This window comes from Falco rusticolus, chromosome 5 (assembly GCF_015220075.1).
Source record: "Falco rusticolus isolate bFalRus1 chromosome 5, bFalRus1.pri, whole genome shotgun sequence".
Taxonomy (NCBI): Eukaryota; Metazoa; Chordata; class Aves; order Falconiformes; family Falconidae; genus Falco; species Falco rusticolus.
In genome coordinates, this window is record NC_051191.1 from 82895208 (window position 1) to 82922619 (window position 27412).

General features: G+C 41.4%; 1 protein-coding gene across 1 annotated transcript; it reads left to right on the forward strand.

The window, feature by feature from the left end:
• Positions 1 to 3296: 3296 nt before the first annotated feature.
• On the forward strand, positions 3297 to 17154 carry LOC119148728 (C-type lectin domain family 5 member A-like). The gene is made up of 7 exons (XM_037389261.1): positions 3297 to 3482; positions 5309 to 5377; positions 6422 to 6511; positions 12391 to 12456; positions 13362 to 13504; positions 14205 to 14311; positions 15012 to 17154. Exons 1-7 carry the CDS (start codon positions 3401 to 3403, stop codon positions 15151 to 15153), a joined length of 699 nt encoding a protein of 232 aa, XP_037245158.1. The 5' UTR covers positions 3297 to 3400; the 3' UTR covers positions 15154 to 17154.
• The last annotated feature ends 10258 nt before the right edge of the window (positions 17155 to 27412 follow it).

Below are 27412 nucleotides of genomic sequence, written 5' to 3' on the forward strand. Positions count from 1 at the left end.
AAAGGGAGTTAGGATGATCCAGAAAATCCATATACATGGAACATAGCTTCTTGGCTCTTACTTATCTGTCTGCATTTCAGGGCACCAGTCTGGTACCTACACATCTTAGAGGTAAATTAGGAGAAAAAAATATCTTAAATTGAAAAAGGATCAAAATTCTATCTTCTCCTCTCTCAGAGAGGTTTTCTGCTGTTGGAGGGGGACCCACGTCATGATATTCTCTCAGATTGGTGGTTATGCATCCAGACAGCAAGAAAACTGACTAGAACACATCCAAAACTTGCAGTATTATGTCAGTCTTGTGGCTCCCAACTTAAAAACAAATCATGTAATTTTATTTTTCCCTCTTTCCTTCCATCCTCAGGAACTCCAGAGAAATGAGAGTGGTCTAATCAGATACATTAATATTCCAGAGCGGGCTGCCTGTCAAAATATTTCTGGATACCTCTCACTGTCAGGTCTGAGGGCCACTGCAGACCTTAGCTTGAACGCAGCCTGTACTTCAGAGTCATCAACCAGTAAAGAAACTGTTTCAGTTCCCCTTCTTTCTCTCACACAGCTGGTGTTTGCTTGGCTTATCTCAGCCTCTGAGTATGGGAAATGAGGGGCAGAATACCAGAACATATCACTGGCCCACTGAAGAAGTCTGTAATTACCACCTGGGAGCAGGGTATTCCAGATCTGATGGCCCTGAACATGAGAGGTTACTTATGTAATAGAAAATTGTCTTTCTTTGGAAGAAATGGGTTCAGCGGGCATTGGCATTTATGTTATTTTCATTAAAAATACTTTCTAGTATAGTTTGTTCTAAATCAGAAAAGCAATGTACTGTAACGTAGTAAGGACAGGAATACAGTCATCTGTTCAATAGCTGCTGCTTCATGATTAAATCCAGAGCTTTCACAGATGGGCTACTATAAGTGTTTGCTCACTGGTGTTTCATTAAGCATTATCTAGTCTCAAGCTATCTACATATTCTCTGTACTGAAGTCAGTATAGAAAACTAAGCTCCTTAGTTATTAAATAATGTAATTGATTCTAAAACAATGCTACCGTATCCATCAATGACTGCATGGCAGGGAATTTACTTGCTGTTGGCCAGGTAATAATAATGCAGTGACCTAGTGTTTACTGAAAAACAGACCTTATACACGTTCATATAGCAAACCTATGAATTCTAATTTCACAAAATCTAAACCATTTACTGGTCTTTTTTCTTATCTTTTTCCCCAGTGCATACATGAGAATTAAATAAGCAAATCTGGTGATAGTTATGTTATTTGTCAGGCACTGACAGGCATGGGACATCGACCACTTCTGTAGGAAGCTGTTGCAGTGTCTGGCCACCCTCCTGGTAAAGAAATGTTTCCCAATGTCCAGTCTAAACTTCCCCTGACTCAGCTTTGAACCATTCCTGTGTGTTCTGTCACTCGATCCCATGGAGGAGAGATCAGCACCTCCCTCTCCACATCCCCTCCTCAGGAAGCTGTAGATAACAGGGATATTGCCCCTCAGCCTCCTTCCCCTCAAACTAGATGAACCCAATGTTCCTGGCCCCTCCTCACAGGACATGACTTCCAGCCCTTCCAACCAGCTATGTTGCCCTCCTCTGGATGCATTGAAGAGCCTTCACATCCTTCTTAAATTGTGGGGCCCTGGGCTGGTTTTGGCTGGGGTAGAGTTAATTTTCTTCATAGCAGCTAGTATGAGGCTGCGTTTTGGATTTGTGCTGAAAACAGTGTTGCTAACACAGGGATGTTTTAGTTATGGCTGAGCTGTGCTTGTACAGAGCCGAGGGCTTTTCTGCTTCTCACCCCACCCCAGCAGCGACCAGGCTGGGTGTGCACAAGGAGCTGGGAGGGGACACAGATGGGACAGTTGACCCCAACTGGCCAAAGGGATACCCCATACCACAGGATGTCATGCTCAGCGTATAAAGCTGGAGGAAGGAGGAGGTACGGGGGGACATTCAGAGTGATGGCATTTATCTTCCCACATAATCGTTACTGGTGATGGAGCCTGGCTTTCCTGGAGATGGCTGAACACTTGCATGCCCACGGGAAGGGGTGCATGAATTCCTTAGTTTGCTTTGCTTGCGTGTGTGGCTTTTGCTTTACCTATTAAACTGTCTTGACTTCTACCCACAAGTTTTCTCGCTTCTACCTTTCCCATTCTCTCCAGCATTCCCTCCTGGGATGAGTGAGTGGAGCTGTGGTGATTAGTGGCCAGCTGGGGTTAAACCAGGACAGGTCCTGAATGGCACACAGCGCTCAAGGGGAGGCTGACCTGGATAGTAACCTCTCTTGATCAGCTGGTTATGTTGTGTTTGACGTACCTCAAGATGTGGTTTGCCCCCTTGACTGCCAAGACATGCTGCTGACTTACGCTGAGCCTGCCGTCAACCAGCAGACCAGTCTGGGTGATCAGGCTTCTCCTGGCAGGTTACACCTGCTGTCAGTGCAAAAACTAAATCCGGCATTTTGAATTAGTAAATGCTGCTATGAGCTAGCATATTTCCTCCAACAATGATTCACAGCACAATATCCACATAGCTTCCGCCTCCTGCTCTATGAAAGCATTAGTCATGCAGGAATTGAAAACCTAGAAAGCCTAGGGCTTGTCTTGTTTAGACTAACCTATTCGAGTTGTTGCTTTTGCATATTAGGCGCCCCTCACCCTTCCCAAAACAGGCCGAACCAATCTCACTTTATGAATCCCCATTTGCCATCAGAAGTTACTCACAGAGGGGAAGAACATGTTTCTGAGCTGCTCAAAACCCATGTTCCTCAGGACACAGCAAGTCAGCTTGGTTCTGGTTTAGAAGAGCTGCAGACACACCAGCAAGCCCCGAGGTGTGGCAGGGTCCTGTGTCAGCAGCGTTGAGTGCACTTCTGTATGGATCAGAGGCAAATGTATCATGATTTCACACACCTGCTTTTGAAAGCCCTGCCTTCTGGACTCCACAGGGATGCTCCCCGTGATGTGCTGTGGGTCCACCCTGAAAGCTTCGCTCTGCTTCCTGGGGCTGATTTCCAAATGTCTGTACTCTTCTTCTTTCCATTGCATTTAAAAAATCTGGTCTTTTCGAAGTACAAAGGGCTGGGGGAGGGGGACAGGAGAGGGGCAGGGTGTCAAGATTTTGAAACTCAAAATACTACTGACGCTAGAAAAACCTCCTGACAAAGGTGACTACATCAAGGTTACACCCTTGCACTTAACACACTACTATAAAAAAAACAATCAGCATTAGGCTTCCCTTCTCACTATGGGTTTGTATAAGACCGAAAGAGGAAAGAACTTTCTGCTGAAGGTTAGAGGGGAAGGAGCTCTGTGTCATCGTCAGTCCAGAGTAGATTTTAAAAACAGCAGTGAGAGAAAGACAGGAGAAGGGGGAGCAAGAATGTCAGAAAATCTCCTTTACGCTGACTTGAATTTGACTGAACCAACCAGGCCCAGTCTATATAAGGTCACTGACGTCCAAGGTGAGTCGATTGATCTCCACTGAGCTTTCTTTGTATTCTTCAGCCTCTGTCACATGTATTTGAAAGATCACCGAAGCCCTGAAGAGGAAAATGAAATGTGAGGGGCAGTGCTGTGAAAAATGCGCAGATGGGGTGTTCATGTAGGTTTTTTACCAAGAAAAGGGGATTGTTATAAGGTCTACTTTTCATTCGATAAGGTGCAAGTGTGAGGGAGAGTTTCTTCTGTAAAATTAAGGGTAGTTTCTATCAATTTAGGAGATCATTCCACACCTGAACATCAACTGGTCCTGAACCAGTCATGTTCTCGTGTAGCAGACTGATGCCTGCAGCAAACCAACCAGGAGATCCAGTGCCTGACGTTTCTGTTGTTTGAAGCAGTCTCATGCGTAGCCCGTTTGTGTTTGCTGAGCGTAGTAGGCATTGCTTTGGGTTTTCTTCCTACTGGCTTGTATAGTCTGTACAAACTACCTATTTAAGAAATTAAGCATAAAATGTTTCATGGACAGTTTTAGTTTGATTTAGTATAAATGACTGCAAAATTCTAAAGTAAAATTTCCTTTCTTTAATGGACTGAGAATCATTGCATAAACTTTTGCGCTGGTATTGCTACATCACTTAAAATTGCATCATAAAATAACAGACTTCATACACTTTGTCTCTGTATTTCATATTCTTTTTTCTTCCCTTTCTTTTTAACCTTACTACCTCTTCAACAGAAACAGTAATTTCTATTTCTTTGCATCCTATTCTTGTCTTTTGCATAAAGTGTGATCCCTGGGCATCTATTTTCAGAAGGCTGGAGTTTCTAATGCCCCAAGAAACATTGTTTCTATCACCTCTTTTGACAGATTACTTCATGGCTAAATTGACAGGCACCCACAACAGATGTCAACTGATTAAAGGTTCCATTTTCCTTCTAATTTAATCCATGTACTCCAGCTTGCAGGTTTTAGTTTTAATAATATTCCTACATTCCTCTATTTGTGCCTTTCTGGAAAACCCCTATCAACTCTTCTATATGTTCACTTAATTTATGCACAGTATTTCCCATTGATTACACATATCTTACAGAAAAGAGCTCACTGACTTCTGTCTTGGTTTTTTTCCTTGAGTTTGCTATTTTCTCTTTGATAGTGGATTCCCTAGATTAAATGCAGTGTTCACAAAGGAATGAAATTAATTCCATAAGCCAGAAGAATGCACTTAAACTCATAGAAGACATTAACTCTGTATGGTGGTAAAAACAAAGGGGCTCAGTGCTGTGTATCAGGATGACTTTGAATGTTTTATAAAACTGCAGCATCGTATTTCTTACTTTCTACCCCTTTTTTATGTGTCCTTGCCCTTCCTTTCTTCCCCGCGTTTTCTTCCATGTTCATTTGTATTTATTATCTCCAGATGTTAGAATAGTTTTCAGTTTTCTCATCATGTTATCATTAGCTAGTAACTTCTTCAAATTTAGCATGATCTGCAGTTTTCAGGATTGCTTTGATGTTGCAGCCTTTCTCTGCACTGACATATGGATATGGACTGAATAAATCAAACAACTTTACACATTTCTCATCATTTTTGTTTAGGTTTAAAATGCATATGCCCATGCCCATGCCTCCTCTGTTATTCTCTGCACTGAAGAGAAACAAGGTCTGTTTCTGCCTACAGCAAGTCCTTTAAGGTGTGAATGCGATGGAAAAAAATATTATTTGGACATGGTTAAACACTGTAACATAAATCAGTTGCTGTCATGTATTTAGCATTTCAGTCATTTTTGTTCCATTTAAGTTGTTTCTCAGCTTTCTCTGTTCTCTGTTATTTTTGTCTGGTTTTAGGTTCTACATATGCAGAAGTGAAAGTGCAATCCCTAGACACGAATGCTGTAGCTAGCTACACATCATCTGGTGAGTTTTCAGCTGTCTGCTTAAACTGATATGAATTTAAACAATGAGAGCACAGAAGACCGTTCCTTATTACCCAAAAATGCAGTGATATAAAACTGCAGGAAGAGCGATGATACAGTTCTCAGCTTCATAGCCAGTGCAGGGGGCCGTTGGCATGTTGCATTATATACAGCTAAAACACTTTGGCTTCACTGGTATAGGAACACAAGGATATTTTGGGCCAGATCATCAAACCACCTATCCCAGCCTCCTGTCTCCAAGTGCAGGCATAAGTGAACAAGTAGAGATGAATAAAAAGAGGGTAGGCATGTACGATACCTTCCCATAATGCTCCATGTGTATGCATCTACACAGGGACTTACTGAGACAAATGTGTTTCTATTCATGTATCCTCAGTGGATTTCTCTTCTACAAAGTTGCCCAACCTCCCTTTGGTTCTACACACAGCACACACCCTTCCCTGAACCTTTTCCTATATGCTTTTTGAAATAGGGGTAGTAGAACTGAATGCATCATTGAAGGTAGAAGGGAATCATGGATATAGAAAACCACGTGGCAGAAAAAAATCCATTATTTTTGTTCATTTTCCTTCTGAATAATTCCTAACATAGAGTCTTCATTCCAGGAGATATTCAAAACCTGACTGTGCATGGTCCTGGACAACCTGCTTTAGCTGACACTGCTTGAGCGGGGGAGTTGGACAAAGTGATCTGAAAAGGTTGCTTCCATCCTAAATGATTCTGTGACTGTATGGTCAGAACAGCAGACCAAAGTTTGCAGATGTCCTCTAGAACTTTTTTAAATTTTTAGTTTTAATTCACATTAGATCCGTTACTTTCTAGTCCCTGGGTACAAAGATAGCTTTAAGAATGGGATTACAAAACAGCATTAGTAACCCAGCTATCTCACACTTAATGTCTCTTAAAATTTGACAGTATATCCATTTTTTCATTTGGGCCATATGTCTTCCAGTTCTTGAATGAAGATGAAGTGTTCCTTTTCCAGCTGTTCCCCTAATCTTTATTTTTTTCCACCTATCTGTAGGTAAAAGACGTTGCTCCAGAACATGTGTTGCTGTATTGGTTGCTGTGGTAATCCTCCTACTGGTCTTAGTGGTGTGTCTGGTGCTCATTTGTAAGTACTGCTGAAAATGTAATAACTGCAATTAATTTGTGACTCTCACCCACCCACTGAGACCTAAGTCATGACATCCCAACCCAGTAACAACAGAAAGCTAGTTTGTAGGCACAGGACAGGAGTTTTCAGCCAACCATGGGTGTAAGAGGAAATCCATAAAAGAGTCAAATGGCCTGAAAGTTTAAAATTCCAAAAGAAAAAAAAAAAAAAGGCCAAAACCAATTAAAAAACTGAGTGTTCAAATAATAAATAATTCATTAGACAAATATTTTGAAGAAACAAGACAAGATTAGATAATGCTACTATGATTGCTATGCACGAGAATATTCCAAGGTGATGATTTTGTATCATGTCACCAAGATGTCTATAACACCAAAACTTATATTCATATATTTTTCAAATAAATATGCAAAAAAGCTCATTTGAAAGACGTAGCTAAGACACAACTTAAAGGAATTTGTTTGCACATTACTCAGACAAAAGCCTGGTACTAGGCTTCTCTGCATATATATCACTGAGTTCATAACAGTCTTTGAACTACATTAAAAGGTATTTTTTTAGAAAGAAAGCATTCTTATCTCCATTAGACTAAAACAGATTTTATTAGAGCCGTGTGGTACTTCCCCTCGAATATTTTGAAGGTATCATTTTTAAATTTTGGATGTGGTTGCGTGTTTCTTTTCATCCTCTGACAGCTGAACAAGCTTAAGAGGTTTCCACAATCGATCACTCTCAAGTCCCAGAGTTTGCCAGCTATGCAGAGATGCACATGGAGAAACTCTTTGTGAAAACAGACCAAAACCTTTGATCCACAGAACTTAAAAAATAGGGTTGTGGGAAGTAATTGATGGTATTTTTCAAGGCAAAGAGTAAAGGACAGATGTCTGATAGTCCTCTGACCTTTATAAAATGTAAAATACCACAGGAAGGGTAAAATTAAGAAAAGAAAACCAAAAAACCCAGAACAACACAACATAACAAGGTGAAATTACCAGCATTTAATAGAGCAGGAGTCAAATGAGGAGTCATAGACTTTGATTCAGGTCTGGCTTCAGTTATTGTTATTTTGTTGGGTTCAGTACTGCCTCAGTGAACTGAAAATATACTCCTAAGAAACTTGAGATCTAGATCAAACTTGAGAAACTCAATCAAATTAATTTATTATTTCAATAGCGTACAGTTCTCACTTGTACTCAAAATGAAAACTTTTACCATTTTGACTGTTTTATTTCTAAGTTTTAATTTTACATGTGTTTTCCATACAATCTTGTTTTGCCAAATAAACCATTGCTGACAAACAGCTTGTTTAAATGAACTAAAGTGTCACCTTTCGATATCACTCCATCATACAAGAGCTCAGCAGGCCAGAAGGCATTTTCCATTTCTGTTCATAAAAATGACAACAATTTTACTCAGTGGAACCTGATCAGAAATGTTTAAGATTTTTATAGTAGTGTTATTTTCTTTTTTCTTGAGAGAAAATTTATCGTTAGTAATTGAAAAATTGGCCCTGCAGTTCATGAGATCCTCTTCCAAGAACAGGCAGGTCTGACTTTGTTTCAAATGCTCCTTCATATGAATTTTTCTCTTTTCTTAAACCAGGAGCTGATATCCAGCCTCAAGATACCACATATAAATGCATATATGCATGAAAAACATAAAATTTCAAACTGATTTTTCTGTTTTATTTTTTCTTGTTGCTCTAGGGATTCAGTAAAAGGCAAAGAAAGCCTTGATGTTCCAAATTAGCATACGACTTAAGCACAAGAAAATTCAGTGTTAAGTTGCTCCAGTTAGTAAATAACACATTACTGCTTTGTTAGGTTTCAGGGCCTTTGAAACATTTTCAGTAATGCTGCTGTCTGAATCTCTCAGACAGATTTCAGACTTCAAGGCGGCAATATTCCAGGAGAAAATATTGACCTACCATTTATGTCTTGCAAATTATTTCCATCCAGTAGGAGAATCAGTAGAATGGTGTTTATTTTTGTAATGCATATCTATCAGTATGCATTAATTTCTAATTTTTCACAGATATAAATACTTTTAAGTGATGTTAGGTAGTTTTAGTACCAGTATTTGGTACTATTATATACTAAGGACTGCAGGGTATCTTTACAAGCAGTACTTCAAGCTTCTACCCACAGGCTCAGGCTATATGCAAAACTTCTTCAGCTTCTAAAATTAAATGGTTCTGTTGTTCCTCCATATCATGTTTTTGAGAACTTCCTGAAGACTAAAATCATTTCTCTCTCTTCCAGACTTGCGGTTGCTTCTTGAACTTCTCGGTCTTCAGCTTTAACTTCATAATTTCCACTATGATTATCTGTTTTAATATTCTATAAAATATAATGCAGACTTTATAATGAGTATCTCTGCATACAGCTTTGGATGTAATTCTATACACCAGAGCTTTAAGAACGTTTGTATTCCAACGTTCAGACATACATCTTGGTTGGTTGGTTGTGGGGTTTTTTTATAATGACATCTAAGACTCATATTCTCTTACACAAGTGTATTGGAAGCTAATCCCTAAAAGGAACAGGGTAAATAATATAGTCTCTGCAAAATTAGACATTTATTGATCAGCTTTGATCTTTGAATTGTAAATGTAAAAACTGTGATATACATTGCCAGCATCTGATTTTAGGTGCTACAGTGCAACTTTTTTTCTCACAGTTCCAAAAGTCTGGTTCTTGTCTGCTGTCAGGAAAGAAATGTAGATCAGTAGGACTTCCTAGGCACTGTGGTTTCAAAGTCTGTAGTGGCTTTTACAATTCATACTTCAGCAATTTGTAAAAGGGCAGTTTGACAGCTGTTTTGCACCAGGAGATGCCAGCTCATTACGATCCCAGCAAAACAAAAAAGGCAATCATGCAGGCTCTGTGAGGTATTATTTAAAATATTATTTATTAGAGCTAATGCTATAAAGAAAGAAAGAACAGTATAGAAAAATCCTAGGTCCCTTCAGGTGCTGGAAACCCTGTGCAAAATTACAAAACAGAGGAACTGGGCCCAGTAACTGTTTTCTGGGAAAGCAAGTATTACCAATCATGTCCCAAAACAATACCGTTATTTCATACTTACTTCCTTTCATCACTCACTGTCTGGGTCTAGGCTTACAGAAGGAACTGATTAATCCTTTGTATTAAAACTGGGATACATTTATATCACTGCTCACTTTGGAGTCTGGTGGTCCCTGAAATCCTTCTGGATATTTTTGGCATTAGGTTTCTGAAACCTTGATGGCTTATAGATAAAACTGAAACAAGATATGTGCAGAGAAGCGATACGTTGTATAAGACAAGCATATATTTGTCAATTATTTCAATGTCAAATATTGCACTGAATCATTTAATAGCATAATTGAGGGGATATTTCAGCCATTAGGGGTATTTGTAGTTACCAGCCAAAAAAAAATAATTTCTGTATTCTCTTTATGATCGTCATAGGGCTAAAAGTTGCTTCATTTTGACTATGAAGACTGTGAGATGGAGTTGGTAGAAAAAGTCCCCACGTTAGAGGCTGGTCAGTTTTGTTTCTTACAACAGGCAAAAGCGTGCCTAGTGAAATGTATTCCCTTTCCTGAAAACCTTTGTTTTGCCAGTATTCTTTGTTTCTTGAGGAAATAATTAACTTCTGCAGCATTCTCTGAAAACTGAGCAAGGTATTCAATCAGGGCACAAATGCTCCTCAGGATTTTTGTCAATAACAATTTGGCTACAGAAAACATACTGGAAGAAGATATGCTAAATTTATGATAAATTAACCTATTTTCACCAGAGATGGGTACAAGGCAAAAATGGATTCTCTGTAACAGGTGCTCATCTCTCAAACAATAGTTACCTCTTGTCAGCATAGTTATGACTATACTCTGGTGGGCTGAACGCCTTCCAAGGTGTCATTCCTACTGAACTACAGGGCCTTGCACCTGTAAGGATGCATAAGTACTCAGGAAATGGTTCTACGCCAAGGAAAGTAAGAGCTCATGATTGTCACTTTCCTCGTTGATAGTTACAGTTTGGATGCTTTGGGTTAGTAATCCATCCTTTCACTACCAGTTTTCAATGTCTACAACAGGTTAGGTGTCACCTAATCTAACTGCCGCTCCACTTCTTTTACCTCATCTTATTTTTGAGTTTGCTTCTTGTAAACAAAGCTCTTCCTTTAGTGTTCTGCTTCTATTATCATTTGCCTTTAGTATGAAGCCTTCAGCAATGTCAGTTCTTTCATGCTCCATGCCATTCTGGTATGAGTTTCTTAGATCTTTCTTTCATTCAATCTTTTTTCTCATTTTGTATATTTCTTAAAAGGAATTTATCAATTTGGGTTTCAAGTATAAGAATTCTACCCCTACAATTTTTACTTTAATGTTAATTTACTGTTACTATTCATCCCTTCATTGTTAAATTCCAAATAACCTCAAAAATGTCTCCTTAAACTTTGTTATAGACAATTTAGTAACTCTTACTCAGTTGAACTAATAATAGTCACGGCATGGGCAATTGTGTCTTTAAAGCTGAGGCTTCCTAAGCAGAGAAGCTGGGAGAATATCAAGATTTTATTACTGCTACACAGAGACAGTTGGAACAACTTAATCCTCCTTTTGCCTGTTAACTGTGAGTGATCCCTGAACTCCCTATTTTCAACAGGATCAACTGATAAAACCAAAGCCCTGAGATGACACGAAAAATACATAAAAAACACATGAGCTTCTCTAGTAAACTAAGCATAAATTTAATTCATCTGAGGCCTCAGCTACTCTTCACCTTCTCAAAACTCTTTTTTTCCTTTTTCTCTGTGATAAATTCATGCAGTCTGGCTTGTCATCAGATAATAAATGCAAATTTGTAAGCCTCCTTCCACAGTCACTTTTTCTGGGAGTCTGAAGCCTCCTGTGGAGCACAAATCCCTCACAACCACTGTGTCAGAAGAGGAAAATCAAGGCTATTTCAGCCTGGCTATCTGCTTCAGTCTTATGAGGAGCAGCTGAGGGAGCTGGGGTTGTTCAGCCTGGAGAGGAGAAGGCTGAGGGGGGACCTTATCGCTCTCTACAACTACCTGAAGGGAGGCTGCAGGCAGCTGGGGGTTGGTCTCTTCTCCCAGATAACAAGCGACAGGACAAGAAAAAACAGCCTCAAGTTGCACCAGGGGAGGTTTAGATTGGATATTAGGAAAAAAAAATCACTGAAAGGGTGGTCAAGCATTGGAACAGGTTGCCCAGGGATGTGGTGGAATCGCCATCCCTGGAGGTGTTTAAAAAACATGTAGATGTGGTGCTTAGTGACATGGTTTAGTGGTGGACTTGGCAGTTCTGGCTTAACAGTTGGACTCGATGATTTTAAAGGTCTTTTTCAACATAAATGAATCTATGATTCTATGATTCTATAAGTTAAAACCTAAAGTGAACACTGTTGTCTTATTTTGGTCTGGGACTGTTGGACTAGCTTCCAGCTGAGGCACAGGTGTGTTCTGCCTGAATACATCACCCCCGTTGTTTGGGTTGTAGAAGCAGACCGTGACCGCAGCTCCAGCCTGTGTGGGAGCATGCTTATCCAAGGACAGACTGGCTCGAGCACTGAGCTCTTCAAAATGGCTCTTATTTCTTATTGCTGTAGTTAAATGTATGCTGTACACCACACTTACCACCACTCTGAAAATGTGTGGAACATTTTTTGTTAAGTTTCAGATTTAGGCTATTTGGAAAACTTCTCCGTAGTATGGTACTACATTTGGTTTTTTTTTTTTCAATGGAGAGGCAAAAAGGTGAGGAGCAGAGTTTCTGTGTGGGGTGACAGTGGAGGTCTAGGAGAGCTCTGACAGTGTGTGGCAAAATGGTCAGCCATCCAAAGCAGAAATTGTATTCTTATTTCCAGACTATCCAACTGTGAGCAGCCCACATAACTCAAAATTATCCTCCGCCACCGCTGGAGAGGCACTAGGTAGGTAACTCTCTGTCATTCAAAAGACATTTTCCAGAAGCCTGTTACATTGCCTTTTGGGGATGGGGGGTGGAGTAACTAGATTTTGCTCAGAAGGAAAAAAAAAAACCAAACCAAAAAAATAAAAAATCTGACATCTCAGGAATAAATAGCTTTACCCTGAACACTCATAGGAGGAGCTCTCAAAGCCAGAGACATTTCACATACTCATCTTCTTTAAAAGTAGTGCTTGGTCAGCCCTGCCTTACAGTTTCAGAGGGAAGAACTCTCTCATGCTGGTGCAGAGGAGCCTGTGGCGGGTGAACAGACATGAATATAACAAGCCCTTTGGTATCACGGCATTGTAGTGAGTGTGACGGATCAATGTGCATGTGCTGCTTTCCAAATACCCCTCCGTTCTCAGCATTTTAACCAAATGTAATTCCCTTTTGCTGTTTAGGAGCTGCTGAATAACCGACTAAACTGTATCGCACAGTCCCTGTCTCCCTGACTCATGTCATCCTCCCCAGTTCCCATTCTCTGTTCCACCCAGCACCCTGCCTGGCAATGGAGAGAAACGTTCTTTCTCTCAGTAGCATCACTACTGCCACATTGGGTAGCAGGCAAATAAGACTTTTGAAAACTGAATGCTTTTTGTCTTGAGTTTCTCTTCATCATCTGAGCAAAGATTCAAAAAGCTGGATAACATTATCTGTGATTCTACTTCTCTGACTCATGCCTGGTGACTCTTGGGCTGATATTAGCTACAGAGACTGGCAGGGAACCTGGTGGTCTGGTGAAAATTATAAGCAGGACCACACAGGTACTTTTCTGGTTGTAACTTACTCTCTTAACTTTCTTTTGTAATGGGATCCTTTTGTTAGTGGGAACATGGATTTTTCCACATCTGTTCTTTCCTCATGCAGGCTGCCCCCACCCCTGGGAAAAAAATGGGAAAAAATGCTACTTCTTTTCTCAGGAGTTGAAAAAAAATGATTGGAATGCCTCCCGTAAAGAATGTACTGACATGGGTTCAGACCTGGTGATCATTGAGAACAAGGAAGAACTGGTGAGATCTAAATTCATGGGGCTGCTTCTTGGGTGGCTTGACCTGTATGCCAAAAGGCTGATGGGTTACACTTGTGTCTTCTCATGTTACATGTCTTTGGGTGTCTATAATCTACCTCTAGCCATATACACCAAGCACCTCTGTATGGTAGCAAACACCTTCACAGGAAGATGCATCTTGGTGGTTGAAGTCTTATATCTGGAAGCTTCTCTCCCCAAGCATGCTCCCATGGGAAGAAGAAAACTCTGCCTAGCTGACTTATAGTTTAAAGAGATTTAGCATGCAAACCAAGACCAAGCAAGTCAAACAGACACTCATTTGTGAGAGCTATTGCTTTGACAAAAACTGAAAAGGCTTTCCCATCACAATCAGAAAAGAAAAGTGTCTCCAGGTATCAAGTCACACCTGGCTAACTACAATGTATAGCTTTAATGGTGCTCCATTAAATGTATAATTAAACATTAAAAAATATTAATTAATAATTAATAAATTAATTAAATGTACCATTAAATGTATAGCATTTAATTTATATTCTATTCCTACTGAGACTCAGGAAGAGAGAGGAGATTAAATGAAAATGGAAAAATTCAGCTTCTGAAGCTGTGGAAAGAGATGCACATTGTACTTTCTATGTTGGCTTTCTGCGTGGCTCTGGTGAAGGAAATGTAATTTTAACATATTATCATGGTTTCCTTTCTAGGATTATCTTGCTTCACAATCAACAGGTCACTACTACTTGCTTGGTCTCAAACGCAGTAAGAACGAGAAGTGGAAGTGGATTAACGATGTGGAACATAGCAAAGACATGTAAGCTTATTCTGGCAAGTCACTGTGCTGCAACGTCCGGAAATAGTGGGGAAAAAACCCAAACCAATAGAGCCAGCAACAGGGCATACGAGCAAGGTCAGGGACTGCAATTTCTAGCAACCTTATTCCTTGAGATTCAGATGCTTCAGCACATCCCTGTGACAAGTCAAAGGGAGCTTGTAAGTCACATGGGAACACAGGCGTGTCACATCAGGATGGCAAGGGAGGACACCGCTGTGGTTCTGGTGGGGAAGGAGGAATCTGACCAGATGGAGTTCAGTGGGGAAGGGAAGGATATACCAGGCAGGAACAAGGGAGAGTGTGATGGTGTCAGCACCATGGAATGGAGGCTACCAAAGAAGAGGAAGGTCTCTGGATGGGAAAGCATAGCCTATATGCTTCTGTTGAGGTCTAGGGAAGCCAATTAAAAGGGGGGGGGGGGGGGGAGACTCCAACAAGGCCACTGTTGAAAAGTTTAGTATGAAAAGCAATAGAGACCACCAAAGGCTGAAAAAGAGAGTGATGACGATGGCTCAACTGGACAGCAAATGGTCAAATAAACAACACTAATTCCACTGACAATAATGAAGCTTAGCAGCAAGGCCAGGTGCCGCTTTGCCTTTCGTGGACGTGATACTGACTGCATTGCATTCAGCTAGGTGAGGAATGAAACTAAATCCAACTTTCTTTCCCTGTTCAGGTTTAATATAGGAGGAGACGTAAATTATTGCTGCGCTGTCATTGGGCATGGCAAAGTAGAAACTGCATCTTGCTATGGATCCTCAACAACACAAAATATGTGTGAAAAAGCTGCAAATATTACAGAAAGGCAGGAGAAGTAAAAACAAGAGGTCCAGGCAAGAATGTCACCCCCAGCTTCCTGTAGGAATGACAGATATGATTTGTCTTATTTATCTTTAGCTGTCTAGTCAAAGGGACTCCTGCAGGCTCCCTCTGGACACCTTGCCAAGGTTAGCACATCCTTTCCCAAGATGGGTGTCTGAGACAGAATGGATCCCCCTCTAAAAGAGCCTGGATTTTCACACGTTAAGAGTCTGGATGACTTACTCATACCAGATAACTGACTTTCAGGCAGCCACTGCTAGGTGATACAAGTCCAGTCTTGGTGATAGATGTGATCAAAACCAGATCCTATGTCTCATAGATACATGAATATATACCCATATGTTCAAATCTCTGTGCACAAGGAGACATTTCAAAGCCTTGCCATGCACTGGGCATCCCTGCAGCCACAGTGAAGGTTAACACATATTTATATTTTGTAGAAATATAAATAGAAAACTGTAGAAAATTGCAATCGCTCTCATTGCCATGTGTCATAGATAGGATTAACAGGACAAAGTAAAATGTGTGTGTGTATAAATCTTACTGTGTAAAAGATTGTCTCTGTTAAAAAATCACACTGAACACCAGACTCTGGAGGGCTAAAATGTAATTGACCAAAAGGGAAATAGTCCTACACCACAGCTCTGTGCATGAAGTCACCACTAGTCCTGTGCAGGTCAGGGAAAATATATTAGATTTAGACTTGGCCCTCCTGGGGAAGGGCACAGTATAAAAAGCAATAGAGACCACCAAAGGCTGAAAAAGAGAGTGATAACGATGGCTCAACTGGACAGCAAATGGTCAAATAAAAACCACAGTTACCTGTGAAGAAGCTGGTGAGAAGTATGAGAGCGACCTACAGAGAATGACAACCAGCAGACTGTGTTTCTTGGACAACGATCAAAGAAGAAAATCATGCATGAAGATTTTCGTCTCCAGAAAAGTTAGAACTAACACCAGAAACAGGTGGCACTGGTAGAGCAGAGATGTGACCTGCAAACAGTGTATACTACCAAAGCTCTTCCAATGTGTTTCAGCAACTCTTGGGACCTGGGGGCTTTGTGACTCTGAGGATTATCATTCTTACCATCTCCTCTGAGGCAGAATAATTCCTACTTAAAATGGTGCCAGTCATGGCTCTCTCCTTCATCTGCAGGATGGAGAAAGCTCTGTGGATTTCTTGATGAAGTGACAGTGATGACATGCTTTCTCATTCGGGAAAAAATGAAAGTTTTTGCTTACTCAAACATCTTATACTCAAAATGTTGTGGCCAAGGGAAGAGAAAATGGAACCATATGGGAAAAATTCTCTCATTCTGACTTGAAAGCACATTTTTATGTCCCTCAAACAAGCAATACTCCCCACTGGCTCATTCGTCAAGACTTGAAACATATTTGTAGTTCCCTCACTGACTTTTAATCACCAAGAACAAGGGAAGAATGTGTAGTTGTAAGAGGATAACGGCAGTGGCTGAAATCAGAATATAAACTGTTACTTCAGAAAGAAGCTGTGCTGGAGGGGCTGGCTATCTGTTCATACTCAGTTTGCTGGAGGGGGTGAGAGAGTGCTCTATATGTTGTTATGGAGCACTGCCCTTTTATTTTCATATTCCAGCTGCTGCCCAGTGATCAGGTGTCCCCTACTGAAGGTGAGGGGCAGGGAAATGTCTCTTCCCTCAGAGCCGCTGGACCTAGGGGGAGTTTGGAGTCTTCAGCAAGCAGCGGATCCAAGCAGCTGGGCATCAGAGATGACAGCAAAGGGGAAGCTGCCCTAGGGCCACTGTGGAACTACATGAAGTCCATCAAACCCAGAAAGCCACAGAAAGTCACAGGGCTCAAGAGCACACACTGCTTACAAGGAAATCCCTAACAAGGGAGGAAGTTCGACTGAAAGTGGTTTATTTACTCTGTCTCTGTGCTTTCTTTGTTGATAAAGTTATCTTTTTCTGGTTTTGTTATCTTAGTTTTTAAATAAACCTTAAGTTTACAGTTTGAGATTCCTTGATTATCTTTTGGCATGCCCACTGCAAGGAAGGGGTGTAACATTCCACACTGATTTGGTCAGGGTCACAACCTGATGCCAAGGACAGGGAATCTCAAACCGATGCAAACTTAACCTCTCAGAACTTCTGTGGCTGGTACCTGCAGAGAAATAGAAGACTGGTTTTAATTTTTTATGCAGTTGGGCAATAGACTGACACTGATTTGGATAGGCCAGGCTGACAGTGCCAACCTCATAGGGCACATCCTAGATGTATGGTAGGCTCCATTATTGACCATTATCAAGAAGAAGCTGGCATTAAGAGACACCTCCAAGAGCTGTTCCTCAGGGCTTGTCCTGTTTTCATAGACCTATATCCCATCGTGTTTCAAGCAAAATGTGGTCTTTAGTGTATTAACTGGGTTACTCCGCTCAGTTACTGGGGCAATGTTCCTCCAGCCTCACTTCCCTAGTTGGTAAGAGTTGTCTCATCCAATTTCAGCTGTGATGCTGCTGACATAAAAGCATGATTTCCATGCAGTTCCCCCCTGCACAGTTTGATTTTAGTTAACCGGAATGATCCCTTAATGAACGTATCAGCAGAGCTAAGTGGCTGAGTACACGCTGAAGAGAAAATGCTTACACATAGACACAAATATACACATTAACCCTCTGAAAACCTTCCTTGGTTAAAACTGTTTGCTGAGTAAGCTCTGCCCATATTCCGTTTTAAGGAGGTGCCATTCTGAAAAGAAGAAAAAGCCAATGTTTCCTTTTCTGCTGGATCAGCTAATAGAAGAGGAGGAGAACCACAGAGAGAGGGAAGGATCATTTCCAGCATAGGAAATGCAAGTTTCATCCATACAGGGATTTGTTGGTTGGTTGGTTGGTTGGAGTTGGTTTTGCTTTTGTTTTTCCTAGTCCTGGTAACTTATGCTTGAGCAAGTTGAGTACATACCAAATCTTTGGAGAGGAAATTACCAGACTCAGTACGCGGGTCTCTAATGAGCATATACAAACTGAGATATAGGGAGGCTGTATTTAGGGGGAAGGGTAATTTCCCTACCAAGTTTCTAATCTCTGTTGGTGGAGGTGCTACTAAGTTCCAGTGAAATGGCTGTATACTTACTTTCAACATGACCAAGAATGTGCTTTTTTTCCTTATATCAGCATTACAAATAACAGAATTATTGATCTGAGACTTAAATGATAGGTGTTACTGTTTGGTTTTTTATTTTGTTATAGATGGAGCAAACTTTTCTAAAAGTGTCTGTTGATACCGGCTTTGTTTTTAAAAGGCCAGTTTTGCTCTCTCACCTACAACTTTCTTTGTTAGGGGACCCTTCTATATGAACAGAAATTATTGGTGTGGCCCTGACTGGTAGGATTTTCTTACAGACCCTCTTGCTCCTCCTGGTCCTAGACGAGAGTCTGAGCACAAGTGAGTGGGACAAAGGCTTCCTACAATTAAGCCAGCACTTGAACTTCATGTTGCAATTAGTATCGCTATTTGGCCTAGGTGTGATATTTTCTTGATGCAGATTGCTCAGTTGTTATTCCCTAATGTAGCTCTGATGTAAGGCAGCTTATACTTGTAAAGCATATTTTCATTCTTGTGTGAGTTGCAAAGCAGAGTGACTTTACAGTAGCTATGACTGTGTGATTAAAGTTTTAAAGCTTTCAGCACTATAAAGGCCTAAAAATGTGTGAACCTTCTTTCTTGAGCGTTCATCTCAAAAAACAAAAGGCGAAGCTAGGCCTTTATTTGGCTTCTAGAATTTGTGAGTGCTTATGTACATCTATTTATCTTTTTAGAGAACTGGACAACCCCAGAGTATGAAGAAAAAACCCAACAGATTTGAAGTACCATATTTTTGGAAACATACTTTTGTTTTCATTTTTTAATTGGGGCAATCAGCAACGTTCGTTAGAAAAAGTAGCCTTATGACAAAAATACTTCAATGAAGTCACCAAAGGGAAATTCAGCTGGAGATTAAGGAAGTTAGGTGCTAATCAGAAACTAAATCAGAAAAACTTATCACTTCTAGTATCACCAAGATGTTAGATTTATCTACTAGAGATGGAGACCATGGAGCTAGAGGTGGAGACTGTGGACAGTTTAAAACTAGCCAAGGTGTTTTTTGAGGTGCCATGTTACTAAACACCTTATTTTTCAAGGCCCAGGGTGCTGTTTTGGACAGAGGCATGAGTTACGGGGTACGTTGCCAACCACTTGCAAGTCATCTCCACCGTGCTAAGCACATAACGCTTGTCTTAGCAGGGTCATGGCAGCAATTCCGGTTGAGAGCATGCTTGTTAGTGCAGAGCGGCTGCTTCAGCAGCCAGCTATTACCGAGAGAGAGAAGGGCAACAGAACTTCATTGCAACTTGAACATTTCCAGTTCCTCATTGCCTGTCCCATTCTTCTCATGAAGTTAAAGGTTCCTGGGAAGGGTGTGTCTTTGGAACCGAATACCAGCATGGTCAACGATACCTAGGAGAGTGTTAATATCTATAAAAACATTCAGATATTAGCAGATGTTTTCAGGGCATTTAACCTTTCCTGTCCAAGAGAAGATAGTGACTGCCCACAGTGTCATGGTGAGCTTGGGAAGAGCTATTGCTGCTCTGCCCTAGGCAAATGATGCACAGTGCTCATCATATTCCCCCCCTGGGACTGTCCCAACCACACACTACTAGGATGTCATCAAGCCACCTCAGCTGTGCCCACACCGGGAAACCACTTGAATTCATTTTATGAACTCCAACTATTGACACTTGCCCACATCCTTGGCCTGATTTGTGCACAGTGCCCGTTCACCCACAGCCACTGCTTCCTTGCAGCGTGGGTTTCTGCACAGAACCTCACATCATCTCAGGGGTTAGAGAAGAGGCACCTCTGGTCTACTCACAGCTCTGTGTGAATCATTGCCTCCTAGCTCCCATAGAGGGATAGTCCCATGTAAGTGGGCTCAGCCATCACAGTTTTTCTTTTTGTTTCAGAAGATACTTTCTAGCCTAGCATGTGAATTCCAGCCATTTCTTGGTTTTAATCCTGCCACAGAAATTAGCAGGCAGTTACCTTCTACATCCTCCTGCCCCAACGCAGTCTCATCTAATAGAAAAAGAGGAAGCCCCAGATGTGAAACTATGCTACGCAAGATAGAATGAAAATGTCCTCAGCCAAAATTAACACCCTTTTGCCACAAATATTTCCCTCTGCAATTTCATTGCCCCCTCTTCTGGTGGCATTTCTTCATCAACAGACCTCCTTACCAGCTAAATGTCCACAATACTTGGCCTGTGCAAAGCTCAATGGAGTACCACGGTCACACAGTAAACGGGACGTACCTTGACAGTATGGCTGGGTTTTTGAAACTCTTCCTCACTGAAAAGGGGCTGTCACATCAAGGTGACAGAGAAAAAAGAAAATTATCGTGCCAGCATAAGATCTGTAATAGATGAAGAACAGAACTTTAATGTGGATACCGGATGTAAAGTTACACTTTCAATGATGATCATGATTGCACAACCTAAGTGACAAGTAATTAAATCTATTTGTTTGAATTGTAGATATTTAAGAAGATTGGGAGGTTGAGGAGTTACACTGCTGTGGCTTTTAAATGAGATGTCATCTAAAATAATTTCAACAAGGATGGTTGTCAGTATATAATAATTAATTGATTTCTTCATACATTCCCATAACTCCTTAAATGAACAGCATAGCGACTCAGTAATGTAGAATTTTACAGACAAGAAGAATGTGTGTGTACACACACACACACTGGCATTTAATTACTAGGGCAGTGCTCAGCTCCTCTTCTCTGCATACACCAGAGATGTAGATATGGAAGACATTTTACCCCATGCATTGGATATATTTTCTAAACCCAACTGCATCATATTTATTTGTGTTTAATCAAGCCTGTACAGAGTGCTTTGAGTCCTCCATTTTACATTTGTATACTCAGTATCAGGCATTACAGGAGATAAACAATAAATAAGTAGTAAAATACATATATAGGTATGTTGGTAGAGTAGATTAAAAAAGGAGTCTTGTACCAGCTTTGTGAGCATAGCATTCAGTCAAGGGAGCACCATACACCCATTTAAATTGCTTTTGCCTCCTGATTTAGAATGTTTCAAATATCTTACAAGCAATCTACAAATGAGCTTTTCTCCACATGCCACATCTGCATGCTATTGAATGGTGCCAGCACGTCAGTAAATCTCTCAGCAGCCACCGTAGAATGTTCCAGTCACATTCAACCATTTGTGGCCACCAACTTTCTGTGCCCTGAGGGAAAATAAAGTTTTCAGGGCTGCTTACATGTCTTTTTAAAGCTGGTCTTTAGAAGACAGACACATCAAAGTTAAGACTTCTAAAATTAAAGGCCATTGTTATTCACTATCATTCACGAAAGAAAATCACCAAAATCTAGAGGATTTCAGGACTTAAGGAAAAAAATCATATTGAGTAGAAACAGGTAAAAACCAATCATACTTATCCAAAGAATTTCTGTGGAGACAGATGACAAATTCCTGCTCTTCTCCAACAGGTCGCAGCAGAGGATAGCCTAAGAAAACTACCCATGAGATTCATTGCAGCTTTTGTGGTTTTCAGCTACTTTGGAGCTTCTACTTTTGATCTCTTTGACAATGTAGTTTCTTCTATTTCTTCCTTTTCCACCAGAAAATCTCTGAGGCTGGGCGGTGCCTTTTTCATCTTAGAGTTTGCGCTGAAACAGGAGTTCTGTGCAGTTCATGGGCTCAATTATGTGGTGACTTTACCTCAAGGGTTTCATGCCATGAGGCCCTGAAGAACTCAGAGGCTACACAGTAACTCATGTATTCCAGTTACTTATCTGAAAGTACACTGAACTAGCTGTGTAAAAACAGAAGCAACAGAGTATGCTAAAGGCACTAACCCCTCTTACCTTCCTTTTTCATTTTTTTCCTGATTTACTGAAGCCCTTTCCACCATGCTCTATGGAAATCTTCCTGAGTAAAAGCAATTGACTCTTAAACAGCTCTTATCATTAAGTTGTTAATAAAGGATGATTCACAGCTGTGGGTTTGTTTTTTTTTTTAAAAAAAAGGGGAAACAAAGAAGAAAGGCTGCCCTTTTTTCAAAAAGTATTTATATGTAATGAAAACCTATCCAATTTCATAAACACTCTGCAAATATATAAGAATGCTTTAGCTTTTCATCAGATATTCAGACATTCTCCTCCCAGTCTTCTTGGAAGTCTATGTGATATCAGAAGATGCATGAAAATAAACCCACAGTAACTGGAGTTGAAAGTGACTTCAAATCAAATTGTTTGATCTTTGCCATTTTTATTCGCATGTATTTAACAGAAAATAAAAATAGCCCTTTCAGTTCTGAACCTTACCAACCCAGTTCTGTGGGGACAAAACACACACCCTGGTCTTCAATTCCACGACCAACATGAAGAACTTCAGTGGGATTTCCTTAGACCAGATTTTATTCTTCTAGCATTTCTAGTTCCAAAAGTAAACAAAAAAATCCCCACCCCAAATCAAAACCGGAGTAGCACCACAAATAATTTTTTTTTTTTTTATCAGAAAGTCCGGGGGAATCAAACATTTACTTCCACAGTCTAAAATAGCTGACAAGGGGAGGTAAACAGTTTGTAAGCAAGTGTGCATAGGCAATAGCAGAGCAAGCATCCCACAGAGTCACCACCACGAATCCTCACATGGAAACTCCAGGGCAGCTCCCAAAGGCAGAGAGACTGCCATTTGTACAGGGACTTCTGTTGTGCAAAGATCCACTGCTAAAGCTTTGGAATAGACTAGCTTGCACTTTTACCTTATTATATGCATTCCAAAGGGCTTTTTGAATCACTAAAGATCCCAGAGCCAGGACCCTTCTTCCACATAACGGGAAACAAACTAGCAAAACCAGGGTCCTTTATCCCAGTGCCCTGGTGTGGTCCCCAAGTAGAACTGGAAGTGCCTTTTGCTACACAATGGGCGTGATCAGAGGAAAAATAGTGCAGGGCTCACTGGAACATCTCTTTGGTAGAGGGTTCTCCCTCTTCAAAAGTCTCCAAGAAGTGCCTTCTGCACCCTGCAAGAGAGATGTAAAATAACTGGAGCTTCACTCTGGGATCATGGCCAACCAGCAGGGAATTGTTTATCAGCAATGATTTGGCCTCACCAGCAACTTAGGACATCTCCAGAAGTTTCTCATCAACTGATTTGATTTTGTGGTTGTAGGTACAATTAACAAAAGCAGAACAGGTAAACAAAGTTGCTAAGACCATAACATAGTCAAGGAAAGTTTTATAGGAGTCACCAGAGTCCCGTCCTAATGAAGCAAATAAGAAGATAGCAATCATCAAATATAAGCTTCCTAACAGGCAAGCTGATATCCTGAAGATGATACTGATTGATGAACAAGGTGATACCCTAGAGGATACCTCATTAATCATCTGGATGGCCTTTCTGCAGACCTCAGTATCTTCACTGACTATCTTCAGCTGGTCAGGCAGTGCCTCACTGAATGTGCTTTCTCTCCTTTTTGGAATGACCTGATCATCCACTGCAGGTCAGGCCAGAAGGGATTTCCCATTGCAAATGGATGGACAGCTATAAGGAACCATGGTGGCAGTCTTAATCTTGTGGTTGGGAGCACAAATGATCTTAATAACTTTATCCAAACAGCGGACATAACTGGTGTCAATGTAAGTCAAACAGGTGATGCGCAGCACCACTAAACAGGGCACCAACATGATGGGGATCACTGGCCTCCTTTCTAAACAGTCTTGGAAGACAGACAGATTGGCTTTCAGAGGGCTCCACCTGTTCTGGACAAAGTCAGGACTGAGGGCTAAGACAATTTTCTGGATTTCTTGAATAGTCTCAACCATGTTTTCAATTATGGTTTTACCTGGTTAAAGTCCCTCGATGATAACAGGCCTTCAGATCAGGAATCATGGCTCCTAGGCTCTGGATAAGGTTCCTCACCCAGGCTGAACTGATGTTACTATAACTGACAAAGATGTGGTGGGTCTCCTGGGCTGCCAGGGCAGGTAGCTCAGGAAGAACCTGGGGTCCTTGAAGATCTGTCATTCCTGCTCTTGCAGGTAATGCAGAACTGGACTCACTAATATAATTATCTGAAATGGGTCTAGTTTCCTCTTCAAAATCCATCATTCTTTGCTGCAGAAGCAAACCACGAAATCAGAAATGATGAAATCACGCTCCATAAAAACAAACAGAAATACAATGCGTAATTTTGCAAACTGTTCTGCTACAAAAGGCATACCATTTTGCCTCTTGATACTTCTTTTTTCAGTCTACATCACACATTTGTTGTTTTGCATTCACAGACACACTGATACTAGTGGCAGACTCTGAGTTCAGGACTTGAGATATCAAGCATCTGGTTTAGTCCCTGGCTTCAACTCAAGTCCATGCTGGAAACCTCAGTCAGATTGGTAAGCACTGATTAATAGTTGTAATTTAACCCAGTGGAATTGTTTCTGGGAGCAAATGTTTTTCATTTATCTAAAATTTTGATTAAATTACAATAGTAATTATAAGTAACTATGTATTCCATTCAAGCATTGCAACAGCAAAACTCCTTGGTGATAAATATCAGTATTATCTACTTGTGATTGAATATCAAGAATGCACTGGATATTGTTTGCTGCTTTTGATATCAACACAGAGAAGCAAGAAGCACAGCTAGTACTATAAGTGCAACAGCCCTGCACAGACCACCAGAAAGTGTCCTGATCTTTCTCAGATGGTCTGTCCCTCACTTCAGCCTTGCTACGCAAGACAAGCTGGAAGCAAACAGGTGGCCCTGGAGCCCTTGATAAGAGCTAGATGTAATTCCTGTGGAGATTTTTGTTCTTAGTGTGAAAATCTCTCTGAAGTGGTCTGTCCATCCACACTGGAGAGGCTGTGAGGAGAATACAATGACCTTTCCAAAACCCAAGGTGCAAGATGCCTGTTCCCCATGGACAATGAGGTGTAGTAAGGCACAGGTACTGCCACTCTATATTGCTCCCTGCAGTACCCAGTGCCTCATTACTCTTCAAAAATGTTGCTTCTTGCAAAGATCTGGCATGCAAAATTTCAAGCAACTTTGCTTTATGAGAGCAAAAAGAAGTAAGAGGTGCTAAACTGTGTCCTTTTACTGCCAAATAAATATTCTCGTCTCCCCCAGCACTAGCAAGCCCAGCAACTAGGTCACCCGGCAGCTTGCTGAAAACTGTATGAGCAGTGCAGGGTGTTCTCCAACATCTCCAGCCTCCTCATTCCTCACTTTGCAAGCTGATTGCACGTGAGGCCCTCCTCTTCTTCCTGCCCTTCTCCTCCTCCACTTCAGAAAGGAATTCCCCTCTGCTGAGCTCACATGAGGACCTGAAACCAAAACTAACCAGAGCTGCCAGCATTAGCAGAGACACCAGTAGTCCAAGCAACAGCCATCTGTGTTTTCCCTACATCTCCCACCATGGTCCTGAGGTGCTGGAAGTGGAGCATCACCTCAGGAGTGGGGCATCATCACTGTGTGAAGGAAAGCAGTGTGGCAAGGAGGGAAGCATTTACTTGCTGCCTGGGAGGAGGCGAGACGCAAGCCCCAGCAGCTGCTGGTTTCAGTGACTGACTTCCCTGGTGGGAAAGAGGACCCTTAACCTCAGAAAGAGTGACAGAACATGAGGGCACTTGGCAAGAAGACAAACATTTTATGCCTTCCCGATTTATAAGGCTCAGGCCCTGCCCTTGGTGGAGCTCCGCTCTCTTAGCTTCTCCTGGAAACACCTTCAAAACATGGCCAATGGCACACCACAGTTCTCCACGCCAGCCCCGTGGGACAGTTCTTGTCCTACTAGCGTCAGGCAGCATCCCAGTTCTAGCCAACATGCCATGTCCCCCCAGGGCCAAACAGAAAGCAACACAAGGAGAATGAATGACTAGCTGGAGGGCAACCACAAAGGAAGTGGGTATGGAGACAGGAGCTTGAACATGGATGGAAGGGGAGGGGCACAGCAAAAAGTGCCCATGTGCCCTGGAGTCCCGAGCAGATAGGGAAGCAGGAGACCCTACAGTGGCCAGGATTCACTGGCCCATGCTGCTTGTCCTGGTGGAGCAGAGGCTAGCTTGGTCAGGCATCAGGGAGGTGGGTGAGGACCTTGGTCCCACCACTTGGTGGGGTACAGCTGGGGTACATGGAGATGAAGAGGTGAGAAGAGCAGCTCTGGAGGGGCAGCCTGGCAAGGCTGTCTCCATCACTGTGGGAGGGACCTTAAGGGCCTCAGCACAAGGGATAACTCTTTGTTACATGACTGGAAGAGGAAGAAAAAGTAATTTCACACAGCAAGAGATGTGCCACTGTAGGGTGGAGAAATGGGGACAGGGACAAGAAGAGAGGACATATTCCCACAGCTAGGGTAGGGCAGGCCACTGACACGCAGGTGCAAGCACCCAGGGTGGTGCAGCCCGAGGGTACCCACCTTTCAGACAAGCCCTGCTCGCTGTTATGGGATCGCATGCAGCTGCAGCTCTCACTGCTGCTGCGCTGCTGATAGCCGACGCTTTTTACACCTTTTCTTTATAGCGGTTCTGCATCAATATTTTTGGCATCATTGAATCATTTTAGCAGGAAACAGAACTATTATTCCCTATTTAAAAAAAAACATAATAGATCAACAAATACAGATTTTTCACTTACTCTTATTTTCAGTGGGAGTTACATAATTGATACATCTCTGAGTCTTACTGGCAGAAAACTGTGTGTAAGCACATGTTTATTCAATGCATTGCAATAAATCCAGAACATGAACTCAGGTACAGCTGTTCTATCTTCTGAGGAAAACACTTCCAATATGAAGCTGAATTTTCATGGAGTCATACACTTTTATACCGAAGTGAATTGAATAAATGGAAGGGTTCAGTAGAATATTGTGTTTTACCATATTTAGTTCTCAGAGAAAATCAGACCTTGGCGTATACACACTTGCTACTAAACTGGACAATGGAGCATTAGCACAGACAAACAGCACTAAGCAGGGAGATCACCGTTTGCTTTTGACAGGCAATTTGGCAGGGGATACCAGCACATCAAATTGAAGCCAGAAGCGAAACATCTTGCTTTCTCCTTTACTTCTTAGTTTATCCAAGGTAAAGACTGGCTTTCTGTTTTCTATCCTTATCAGAAAATGAGCCAAAACTACGTCAAATCTTAGCCTTCCACAAAGCAGATCTTCACAACTTATTCCCAATTTGCTTTTTCT